We start from the raw sequence: 12,610 nt of genomic DNA, 5'->3' as shown, positions 1-12,610 counted from the left end.
TAAACCCCTTCATTCCTGAGATGGTTAGAGGCTCCCTAAGGAGTTGGGTCCATCTGTAAATGTATGCTGAGACCCTGCTATCTACCATGCACCAAGTCTATAAATAATTCTTAACAGGTGTAACAAAGGGAGAGCATAATAACAAACAACAAAAATAATAGTAGTAATGGTAGTCAACATTATTCGAGTCCCTACAGTATGCCAAACATTGCTTGGAACTCTTTAGCGTGAATTAGTTCCTTCATTTGTTATAACTACCTTGTGAAGTAAGTACTTTATTATCCCTATTTTACAGATGAGGAAACTGAGGCACAGAGAGGTTAAGTGACTTGCCCAAGTCACTGCCCTTACCCCTACAGGCAGGGTTCAAATCCAGGAGACTAGCCTCAGAGGCCATGGTATCATGCTGCTGCCCACGGAGATGCTGAGAGAGTGGGTGGGGAAGGAGCTGAGGGAGGAGCTTTGGGCTGAGGGAGGAGCTTTGGGATAGACCAGCACATGGGCCTTCCCGCTCTGCACAGTGAGTCAGGAACCCCGCCTGTCTTCTGAGGATAGGTCATTCTGTCCCCAGGGATCTAGTTATCCCTGCAGCCCTGACCTAATGCCACATTTCCTCTGTTCTTGCTCCCAGGAGCTGGAGAAGCTGGGGCTCGGTGACAGCGTGGACCTGCATGTATATGAGATTCCAGTGGAGTACAAGACAGTCCAGAGGCTCATCCCCGCCCTGTGGGAGAAGCACAGTCCACAGGTAAATGGGGCAATTGAGTGGGGTGAAGGTAGGTGCTTCCCCATCAGGACCTGCAGGTGGGTGCCCCACACATGGATGGTTTGTGTGACTTTGTTCCTGCTCTGATCACATGGCTGATGCCACAGCCTTATTTCCTAAAGTGCTGCACTTTCCTGGGTTACCCTTAGAGGTGAGGGAGGAAAGCAAACATCTGGAACTTCACAGAGCCTGGTTATGTCCCACTTGAGTTCTGTATCAGTCATGACCTGTTTGGTTATAAGTGACAGTCAAATCACACCTCAACCCAGCTTGAGCACAAATGTTGGTATGCTTCAGGTATAGCTTGATTCAGGCGCTCACCCAATGTCATCAGCCTCCTCTCTTGACCACGTACCTTTGCTTTGCTTTCCACTTTGCTTTTGCTTTGGCAAAGATAGGTGGTTGCTGGCTGATATCCTCCCAACTCAGCCACTCAGCAGAAAGAGAACACCTCTCCTCCAAATAATTCCCCAAAGTCTATGGCTGATTCTCATTGGCCAGCTTGGGTCACAGGCCAGTCCCTGAGCCAATCACTATGGTTGGGGAAGAAGGAATGCTCTAATTTGTGAAGTCTGGGTCCCACATGCCCACTCAGAGGGTGGTGTCACCTCTCTCCAAACCTCCTAGAATGAGAAGAAATGGAGGGTGGTCCACAAAGGGAAAATAGCTGTGGGAGGGAGCTGTGGTTTTAACCTGATGTGATGGAATGGAGGCCAGACAGGCAGGAACCACACCCTCCCACAGAGGTAGTTTTGGCCCAGCCAAGACCTTGGGCAGGAGCCACCTGGGAACTTACCTGGGCTGGTATCTCTGACAAGTATAGTCCCAGTCCCCTTGGGGGGCCTCACTCAGCTTCCTACCCTATCCTGCTGTTTCAGATTCTCCAGGGCTGGCTGGAGGCATCTTCCTTTCTAAGAAGCCCTCTCATTGCACCTCAAGTAGAATTTGTCCCATAAGAGGTGGGTGGGGGGGATAAATTGGGAGATTGGGATTAACATACACTACTATATATAAAATAGATAACTAATAAGGACCTACTGTATAGCATAGGGAACTCTACTCAATACTCTGTAATGGCCTATATGGGAAAGTAATCTAAAAATGAGTGGATATATGTATAACTGATTCACTTTGCTGTACACCTGAAACACAACATTGTAAATCAACTATACTCCAATAAAAAAATTTTTTTTTGAATGTGGCTACTTTCTTATTTTTATTATTGTAATTAACGAAGTTCTGTGTTCTAACGTACACATTACACTTTGTATCCATGGACCCTTCTTGATACATAAAAGTATCATCAAGTATGTAAAAAACAAAAAGGTCAGGCAATAAAGCAAAAATAGGACAGTAAAAACAATATGATATTCACTTTTGTTTCCTTTAAAACAGAAGCGTTCTTCACAATTGCTTGCTGTTGGCTCACAGAACTAGAGAATGTATATTAGAACATCAGTACTCAGAAAAATGATCTTCCTTGGCTATTATTTTGATAAGAAGCAATAAGCCATATAATTTACAAGAAGAAAGCTAATGAATCCTTCAGAAAACACAACCTGCCAGTTTATCCAGTGCAAAGTAATAAGGTGGCAGGAGCATATAGAGAAACAAGTCTTGGAGAACATCATGTAAGGGAATCCAGCTGTGCTTGAATGGTCACAAGCTTGTTATAGAAATCAAACAATTTCTTGTGACTGAATTCCTCAAGAACTTTCTTCAGGCTCTTCGACTCTTCATTGCTCACTCCTAGCTGTAACACAGCTTGAGGAGATTTTAGTTTTGCTTGGGCAGGATGAGCCATCTGAAGGTTAAGCTGCCATCCGACCGTCTCCAGCTCGTGGGGTGTGAGAATCCTCTGCCTGAATACTTCAATGGTTTCTTGACCCATAGACGACCAAGCGTTGACAAATGCTTCTGCTTTGTCTTGTCTAAGTTGAATGTTCTCTAACTGCTGCTGCAAAGCAGCTGGCTTCACGTTGTGATATACTGCCTGTTCTAAAATGAATGATATTGTTGCAAGAACTAGGTGAAGATCTTGTCTCTCTAGAGAAAATGCAGCTTGAAGTCTTTCTTCCTCTTCTTCACTGAAACTATTCTCAGCCTTCAGGTGAAGTTTTTGAAGAATTGGGGTGAGCAATCGTGGAAATCTTCCTATATCTATTTCATTTATCAGCGACACTGCTTTTTTCATGCTGGGGCTCTCCTGCAGAATCAGTGCCGTGGATGCTGCCATCCTCGAAGCTCCCTCAAAAATTTTTTTAAAAATTAGAAGTTGGGGGCTCCCCTGGTGGTGCAGTGGTTGAGAATCTGCCTGCCAATGCAGAGGACACGGGTTTGAGCCCTGGTCTGGGAAGATCCCACATGCCGCGGAGCAACTGAGCCCGTGAGCCACAGCTACTGAGCCTGCGCGTCTGGAGCCTGTGCTCCGCAACGGGAGAGGCCGCGACAGTGAGAGGCCCGCGCACCACGATGAAGAGTGGCCCCCGCTTGCCGCAACTAGAGGAAGCCCTCGCACAGAAACGAAGACCCAAGACAGCCAAAAATAAATAAATAAATTTATTAAAAACAAAAATTAGAATTTGTCCCTTTTTACAGAGGGGGACCTGGGGCTCAGTGAGATGTGACTGAAGGTTCTGTGAATGAGCTTTTTCCTCTACTGTCTATATAGTCCTGCCTTATTCTAGTTAAAAAGAAAACCTAAGGCATGAACATGTCTTAAAAATGTCTCACTATATAGAAAGGAATAAAGAAGAAAGATTTTGGGTCCAGGCTGCTACTGATGAGCTGTGAGGTCTCAGGGAAGCTCCTTGGGCTCCCCGTGCCTCAGTTTCCTCCTGTGACAGGTGGAAATAATAATAGTCGGGAATCAACCAAGCAAAGATCAAAAATATTTGAAAGAAAATTCCAGAGAATTCCCTGGTGGTCCAGTGGTTATAACCCCATGCTTCCACTGCTGGGGGCCCGGGTTTAATCCCTGGTTGGGGAACTAACATCCAGTAAGCCGTGCAGTGCAGAAAAAATAAATAAATAAATAAATTCAGAAAGTTCCAAAAAGCAAAACTTGAATTTGCCTTGAGCTGACAGCTATTTATTTGTATAACATTTGCATTCTATTAGGTATCATCTAGAGATGATTTGAGGTGTACAGGAAGATGTACAGTAGGTTACATGAAAATACTACACCATTTTATTTTTATTTATTTATTGTTTTTGCAGTATGCGGGCCTCTCACTGTTGTGGCCTCCCCCACCGCGGAGCACAGGCTCCAGATGCGCAGGCTCAGAGGCCATGGCTCACGGGCCCAGCCATGCCGTGGCATGTGGGATCTTCCCGGACCAGGGCACGAACCCGCGTTCCCTGCATCGGCAGGCGGACTCTCAACCACTGCACCACCAGGGAAGCCCTACTTTGCCATTTTAGATAAGAGACTTGAGCATCCCCAGATGTTGTTATCCGAGGGAGCGGGGTGGGGGGAACCTGGAACCAATCTCCTGTGGATACCAAAGCGCGGGGTGACTGCAGTACTAAAATTCTACCACCCAATTCCAGTGCGTGGGTGGGGTTATCCCCACACCAAGCAATTCTTGGAGAGCGGCTGTGGGTCCTACAATTCAACTCAATTCTGACACTACCTACCCAGAGATAGAATCGCATTCCACAGGGTAAGGGCTCCATCCCACAGGACTGCCCTCCACTTCAGATACCAATCTTTTTTTTTTTTAAGTATAGTTGATTTACAATGTTGTGTTAATTTCTGCTGTACAGCAAAATGATTCAGTTATACATATATATACATTCTTTTTTTTAATATTCTTTTCCATTATGGTTATCACAGGATATTGAATATAGTTCCCTGTGCTCTACAGTAGGACATTATTGTTTATCCATTCTATATAAAATAGTTTTCAGATGCCAATCTTAAGTCTAGGTTGTTACCTGTGCTTCTGTCCAACTGGCTATAAATCAGGGGTTCCCACGACCCCTTCCTTGGGTTCCATTAATTTGCTAGAGCAGCTCACAGAACTCAGGAACCCCATTTACTCACTGGATTACCAGTTTATTATAAAAGCATATAACTCAGGAACAGCCAGCCAGATGAAAGAGATGCAGAGGACAATGTATGCTTTGTCCTATGCCCTCCCGAGCATATGCTGCTTCGCCCTCCCGAGCGCCCTACTCTCCCCAGCTGAACTCCATCTCCAGGCCCTCTCCCTTCCTCTGAGGTAGCGGGGTGGGGCTGAAAGTTCCAACCCTCTAATCATGTGGTTGATTCCCCTGGCAACCAGCCCCCATTCTAAGGTGCTTTCCAAAAGTTACCGCATTAACAAAACAAGGGAATTCCCTGGAAGTCCAGTGGTTAGGACTCCACACTTCCATTGCATGGGGCACGGGTTTGATTCCTGGTCAGGGAACTAAGATCCCACATGCCATGCAGCAGCAGCAAAAAAAAAAAATTAACCAAACAGGACCCCTTTACTGCTCTCATCACTTAGGGAACTCTAAGGGTTTTAGGAGCTCTGTGCCAGGAAGAGTGAACTAAGGACAAATATATATTTCTTTTTTTATTTTTTAATATTTATTTATTTATTTTGGCTGCACTGGGTCTTAGTTGTGGCATGCGGGCTTTTAGCTATGGCATGAGAACTTTTAGTTGCAGCATGCATGTGGGATCTAGTTCCCCACCCAGGGATCAAACCCCAGGCCCCTGCATTGGGAGCATGGGGTCTCACTCCCTGCACCACCAGTGAAGTTCCAACAAATGTACATCTCTTACTATAGATCTCGCTATCACAAGCACTAACATCATGAGTTTGTGGTGGGGATGAGAAAGATGAGGCCAGTAGGGCAATAAACAGTTCTCAGCCCACCCCAGGGTTTCTCAGCTACACTGGGGCCAGAGCCTTCTCTGTGATGGGCTGTGCTGTGCACTGTAGGGTACTGAGCAGCATCCCTGACCACCACCCATGAGATGCCAGGAGCACTGTATCTCCAGTTTGATACCCCTTAATGTCTCACCCCTGGTTGAGAACTCCTGGTCTATAGTAAGCTCTTTTTTTTTTTTTTTTTTTTTTTTTTTTGTGGTACGCGGGCCTCTCACTGCTGTGGCCTCTCCCGTTGCGGAGCACAGGCTCCGGACGCGCAGGCTCAGCGGCCATGGCTCACGGGCCCAGCCGCTCCGCGGCATGTGGGATCTTCCCAGACCGGGGCACGAACCCGTGTCCCCTGCATCGGCAGGCGGACTCTCAACCACTGTGCCACCAGGGAAGCCCGTAAGCTCTTTTTTTTTAAAAAAAAAAAATTTATTTATTTAGGCTGCACCAGGTCTTAGTTTGGCACACGGGATCTTCGTTGCAACATGTAGACTCTTAGTTGTGGCATGCGGACTTCTTAGTTGTGGCACACAGACTTCTTAGTTGCGGCATGCATGCAGGATCTAGTTCCCCAACCAGGGGTATAGAACCCCAAGCCCCTTGCATTGGGAGCGTGGAGTCTTACCCACTGGACCACCAGGGAAGTCCCTATAGTAAGCTCTTAATAGTGGTTAACTGGTACCATGGCTATTGTCATCACTCCATCTTCTTCACACTCATGCATCTTCATATACATTTGTGCTCACCCGCAAGTACTGTTTAAGCATCGTACTGCATGGATTGGCATCCTGTGGCTGACATAACAATTGACTGCCAACTAGGTGTCTTAAAACTACAGAAATTTATAAGCACACAGTTCTGGAGGCCAGAAGTCCAAAATCAAGGCATGAGCAGGGCTGTGGCTCCCTCCAAATGCTCTAGGGGAGGATCCTTTCTTGTCTCTTCAAGCTTCTGGTGGCCCCAGGCATTCCTTGGCTTGTGGCCTCATCACTGTATCCTCTGCCCCTGTCTCCACATGACCTTCTCCTTTCCTCTCTCTCTGTCCCTGCTCTGTGTGTCTCTTTTAAGGGCATTTATCAATGGATTTTGAGCCCATCCAGATAATCCAGGAGGACCTCATCTCAACATCCTTTACTTAATTACATCTGCAAAGACCCTTTCCCAAATAAGGTCCCAGTCACAGTTTCCAGGTATTAGGGCAGGGACATACCCTTCCTTTTCTTTTTTTTTTTTTGGTGGTGGTGGTGGAGTCACCATTCAATCCTCTATACTACAGCTAGCTGCTATTTTGTTTTTGCATTCACAGGAATTACAGTGTTACCTGATGCTCCACTGGTTTATGGAGCACCAGATAACACAGTGTGGGTGCTAGGCATCCAGTAGCATAGCCCCCGCTCCTGGCTAGTTATATTCTTGAGAATCACGGCCCGCTAGGCGTTACCATGCCAGCTACACAGGACAGTTTAAACTTTCTAGAAGCCACAATTGAAAAGCATACAAAGAAGGAATTCCCTGGTCCAGTGGTTAGGACTCGGCACTTTCACTGCCATAGCTCGGGTTCAATCCCTGGTCTGGGAACTAAGATCCCACAAGCTGCATGGCCAGAAAAAAAAAAAAAAGCATACAAAGAAGTAGTGAAATTAATTTTAATAATATCTTAAATGTCACCCCTTATTTCTAAAATATTATGTCAATGTGTAATCAACATTTAAAAAGTTATTAATGAGACATTTTACTTTCTTTTTTTTTACTTTTTAGCCGCACCGCGCGGCATGTGAGATCTCCGTGCTATGCAGTCGAGTCTTAACACGCAGCGTCTTAACCGCTGGACCACCAGGGAAGCCCCTACATTCTTTTTTCAGGCCCAGTCTCCGAAACCGGTGTGTGTGCTGCACTGGCATCTCAATTTGTATCAGCCATGTGTTGGCAATCTGTATATCTTCTTTGGAGAAATGTCTATTTAGCTCTTCCACCCATTTTTGGATTGGGTGGTTTGTTTTTTTGATATTGAGCTGCTTGTGTATTTTGGAGATTAATTCTTTGTTAGTTGCTTCATTTGCAAATATTTTCTCCTATTCTGAGGGTTATCTTTTCGTCTTGGTTATGGTTTCCTTCGCTGTGCAAAAGCTTTTAGTTTTCATTAGGTCCCATTTGTTTATTTTTGTTTTTATTTCCATTTCTCTAGGAGGTGGGTCAAGAAGGATCTTGCTGTGATTTATGTCATAGAGTGTTCTGCCTATGTTTTCTTCTAAGAGTTTTATAGTGTCTGGCCTTACATTTAGGTCTTTAATCCATTTTGTGTTTTTTTAAATTAATTTATTTATTTATATTTATTTTTGGCTGTGTTGGGTCTTCGTTTCTGTGCGAGGCTTTCTCTAGTTGCGGCAAGCCGGGGCCACTCTTCATTGCGGTGCGCGGGCCTCTCGCTGTCGCGGCCTCTCTTGTTGCGGAGGACAGGCTCCAGACATGCAGGCTCAGTAGTTGTGGCTCACGGGCCTAGTTGCTCCACGGCATGTGGGATCTTCCCAGACTAGGGCTCGGACCCGTGTCCCCTCCACTGGCAGGCAGATTCTCAACCACTCACTGCGCCACCAGGGAAGCCCATTTTGTGTTTATTTTTGGACATGGAAGCAACCTAAGTGTCCATTGACAGATGAATGGATAAAGAAGATGTGGCACATATATACAATGGAATATTACTCAGCCATAAAAGGAAATGAAATTGAGTTATTTGTAGTGAGGTGAATGAACCTAGAGTCTGTCATACAGCATGAAGTATGTCAGAAAGAGAAAAACAAATACCGTATGCTAACACATATATATGGAATCTAAAAAACAAAAAATGGTTCTGATGAACCTAGGGGCAGGACAGGAATAAAGACGCAGACATAGAGAATGGACTTGAGGACATGGGAAGGGGGAAGGATAAGCTGGGACGAAGTGAGAGAGTAGCATTTACATATATATACTAGTGGGAAACAGCTGTATAGCACAGGAAGATCAGCACGATGCTTTGTGACCACCTAGAGGGGTGGGATAGGGAGGGTGGGAGGGAGACGCAAGAGGGAGGGGATATGGGGATGTGTGTATACATACAGCTGATTCACTTTGTTATACAGCAGAAACTAATACAACATTGTAAAGCAATTATACTCCAATAAAGATGTTAAAAAAAAAAGTCACTGTGACATATATCACCGTAGGGAAATAACCAATAATCAAATAAAGAAAATGCATAGAAAAAACGTTTGTATCAGCCACATTTCAAATGCTCAGTAGCCACATGTGTCCTGTGACTGCCATATGGCACAGTGTGCTCATCAGTCTGTATTTTAAATGTTCACATATTTTCTTACAGTGCCCTTTCTGTATATAAACATACACACAAATAATTAATATTTGAAGTTAAACTGTATTCAGTTTGGTATCCTGCCTCTTATAAATATGTTATCATGAGCATTTAATCACGCAGGTCATTAAAAATTCTCCCTTAACATTATTTTAACAGCTGGGTAATATTTAGTAATTAATACAACCATTCTCCTATTATTGGGCATGCTGGTCATTTCTATGTTTTGGGGGTTTTTTCCTCACTTTTATAAATAACACTGAAGTGACCATCAGCAAATTATTATCTCTTTGATTGTTTTTAGGTTAGATTCCTGGAAATTATACCTTGCCTTTTGTGTTTGGCAATATGTCTTGAAGATTATTTCATACAGAATTGCCTTGGGCATGTTAACAGCTACAAAGTAGCTCATACTTTACTTATCCAACCCCCCCACCTCACCATGGATGGCTAATTAGGTTGTTTCCAAAATTTGATTGTAATGACAAAGCTGCAATGAACATCTTTGCATATTTCACATTCTTGCATGTTTCACTTGGCACACCTTTCTGTAAGAGTGACTGTAGGGTCTATTCCAGCAGCAAGATGTCAGAAAGCACGTAACCCCCAGCAGAGCTCTGTGAGGAGGCTGCCCTCTCCTTGGCCTGGGGGGACTCCCAGTCCCATGACCAGACCCTATTAAGCCTTGCCCATCTGTCTGCAGCTGGTGGTGCATGTGGGGGTGTCAGGCATGGCGACCACAGTCACGCTGGAGAAGTGCGGGCACAACAAGGGCTACAAGGGGCTGGACAACTGCCGATTCTGCCCTGGCTCCCAGTGCTGTGTGGAGGATGGGCCTGAAAGCATTGACTCCATCATTGACATGGACGCTGTATGTAAGAGGGTTACTACACTGGGCCTGGATGTGTCAGTGACCATCTCACAAGATGCCGGCAGGTAAGGCACCATGGGGCCCTATGTGTAGGTGTGAGTAGGGGTTTCCCTCCTACATCAACCCAGGCTGGGTGTTGAACAAGCCAAGTGTGTTTGACTTTAGCCCCTTTGGGCCAAGTGCTCACTTTTTTTTTTTTTTTTTTTTTTTCCGGTATGCGGGCCTCTCACTGTTGTGGCCTCTCCCATTGTGGAGCACAGGCTCCGGATGCGCAGGCTCAGCGGCCATGGCTCACGGGCCCAGCCGCTCCACGGCATGTGGGATCCTCCTGGACCAGGGCACAAACCCATGTCCCCTGCATCGGCAGGAGGACCCTCAGTCACTGCGCCACCAGGGAAGCCCCCCAAGTGCTCACTTTTTCTTTTTCACTTTTGAAAACATAACTGATTTACCACCTGATTAAAGCATGGGATAATTTTTTTAAGCATGGGATATTTTAACAGTATTATACATAATATTTTTACACAGAATTTCACAGTATATAAACCTCACAATGCATGAGGCACAGAGTTAAGTATATATGTGTATGTGTGTGTATATATATATAAAACAGTTTCCACGGATTCTGCTTCTGGAGCTCGTTGTGTGTGGATTGTGGACCCTGGCATCTCCCACCTGCACGTTGCTCCGGCCGTCTCCCTGCTGTTCCTCCTGCCACGTCTACCCCAACCCTGACAGTCCTTCTCTCCTAAGCAGTCAGTTTCTGTATTAGTTTCCTGTGGCTGCTATATATAACAAATTACCATGTTGGTGGCTTAAGACAGCAAACATTTATTCTCTCCCAGTTCTGGAGACTAAAAGTCCAAAATCAAGGTGTCAGCAGGGTTGGTTCCTTCTGGAGGTTCTGAGGGAGAATCTGTTCCATGCCTCTCTGGCTTATGGGCGCTGCAGACAACGCTGAGTGTTCCGTGGCTTGAGACGCTTTACCCCAGTCTCTGCCTTCATCTCCACATGGCCTTCTTCCCTGTGTGTGTCTTCACATGGCCTTATTTTATTTTATTTTTTAAGATTTTTTTTTTTTTTTTTTTTTTGCGGTACGCGGGCCTCTCACTGTTGTGGCCTCTCCCGTTACGGAGCACGGGCTCCGGACGCGCAGGCTCAGCGGCCATGGCTCACGGGACTAGCCGCTCCGCGGTATGTGGGATCTTCCCGGACCAGGGCACAAACCTGTGTCCCCTGCATCGGCAGGTGGACTCTCAACCACTGCGCCACCAGGGAAGCCCCAAGATTTTTTTTTGATGTGGACAATTTTTAAAGTCTTTATTGAATTTGTTACAATATTGCTTCTGTTTTTTTTATATATAAATTTATTTATTTATTTTTGGCTGCATTGGGTCTTCGTTGCTGCGCACGGGCTTTCTCTAGTTGCAGCGAGTGGGGGCTACTCTTCGTTGTGGTGTTCAGTCTTCTCATTGCAGTGGCTTCTCTTGCTGCGGAGCTTGGGCTCTAGGAGCGTGAGCTTCAGTAGTTGTGGCGTGTGGGCTCAGTAGCTGTGGCTTACAGGCTATAGAGCGCAGGCTTAGTAGTTGTGGCGCACAGGCTTAGTTGCTCTGCGGCATGTGGGATCTTCCTGGGCCAGGGATCAAACCCGTTTTTCCCTGCATTGGCAGGTAGATTCTTAACCACTGCGCCACCAGGGAAGTCCCTGCTTCTGTTTTATGTTTCAGTTTTTTGGCTGCAAGGCACATAGGATCTTAGCTCCTCGACCTGGTATCGAACCCACAGCCCCGGCATTGGAAGGTGAAGTCTTAACCACGGTACAGCCAGGGAAGTCCCCATGTGGCCTTCTTACAAGGACACCAATCATTGGATTTAGGACCTACCCTAAACCACTATGACCTCATCTTAACTAATTACATCTGCAAAAACCCTATCTCCAAATCAGGTCACATTTTGAGGTTCTAGATGAACACAGATTTGGGACAGAAACTAACTATTCAGCCTATTAGAGGGTCTATTAATTTAAGTCCGATGATGTCCCTAACTTGCTTAATTCTTCCTACAGCTTCCACTGCACCTCGAATGAAATCCCAGCTCTCCACCATGCACAGGTTCTGTGTGGTCTGGCCCCTGCCCGCCTCTCCACCCTCCTCTGCCTTCACTCTTGCCTCACCACTGCCTTCCAGACCCACAAACCAGCCTCCTCCTGTTCTTCAAACACACCAAGCTCACTCTAGCATCAGGGCCTTTGCACATGCTAAGACCTCTGCCCAGAGCTCACCTCCCTCTGATAATACCTCTTTCAGGTCTTAACTCCAAAATGTTGCCCCCTTGGGAAGGACTCCCCAGCCTCCCAGACCTCTCTGTTCTATGCCCTCTCAACACCAGATACCTTGATTTCTCAACACTTTGTACACCTCTCCAGTCCAAAGGTGGCAGGTGGCAAATTCAGTTGACAGAATGAAGAAGTGGCTGAACTACCATCAGTCTTTTTTTTTAATTATTATTATTTTTTAAAGATTTATTTATTATGTCTTTATTTAATTCATTTTTGGCTGCGTCAGGTCTTAATTGCGGCATGTGAGATCTTCCCTGTGGCATGTGGGATCTTTCGTTGCTGCACGCGGGCTCTTCTCATTGTGATGCGTGGGCTTCTCTAGCTGTGGCGTGTGGGTTTTTTCTCTTCTCTAGTTGTAGCGCGCGGGCTCCAGGGCATGTGGGCTCTGTAGTTTGTGGCACTTGGGCTCTTT

The 12,610-nt window shown here is 45.8% G+C and overlaps 2 protein-coding genes across 5 annotated transcripts in view; one reads left to right on the top strand and one right to left on the bottom strand.

Moving 5' to 3' along the window:
- PGPEP1 (pyroglutamyl-peptidase I) overlaps nt 1-12,610 on the top strand; it is a gene marked incomplete at its 3' end in the record, with an annotated part of 33,507 nt that overhangs the window by 18,452 nt on the left and 2,445 nt on the right. Inside the window, exons 3-4 of one of the 2 annotated variants that reach the window (XM_079702087.1) lie at nt 632-748; nt 9,693-9,925. In XM_079702087.1, coding sequence (XP_079558213.1) covers nt 632-748; nt 9,693-9,925 — 350 coding nt within the window. Of the gene's footprint in view, nt 1-631; nt 764-9,692; nt 9,926-12,610 lie in introns of both variants that reach the window. The other variant, XM_079702086.1, reaches the window with a different exon arrangement.
- On the bottom strand, nt 2,394-3,226 carry LOC307052156 (COMM domain-containing protein 10-like; the record flags this gene model as incomplete). 3 transcript variants are annotated; one of them, XM_079703006.1, is made up of 2 exons in its annotated part: nt 2,760-3,226; nt 2,394-2,603 (listed from the first exon to the last, which is right to left on the bottom strand). In XM_079703006.1, exons 1-2 carry the CDS (start codon nt 3,000-3,002, stop codon nt 2,394-2,396), a joined length of 453 nt encoding a protein of 150 aa, XP_079559132.1. In that variant the 5' UTR covers nt 3,003-3,226. The 3 variants fall into 3 exon arrangements, with proteins under 3 accessions (XP_079559132.1, XP_079559131.1, XP_079559133.1); XM_079703005.1 differs by having other exon boundaries at nt 2,394-2,759; nt 2,871-3,226; XM_079703007.1 differs by having other exon boundaries at nt 2,871-3,226.

The sequence above is a fragment of the Hyperoodon ampullatus genome, assembly GCF_949752795.1.
Source record: "Hyperoodon ampullatus genome assembly, chromosome: 4".
Lineage (NCBI taxonomy): Eukaryota > Metazoa > Chordata > Mammalia > Artiodactyla > Ziphiidae > Hyperoodon > Hyperoodon ampullatus.
Note: the sequence above shows the minus strand (reverse complement) of the source record. Positions and strands in the feature narration are given on the sequence as shown.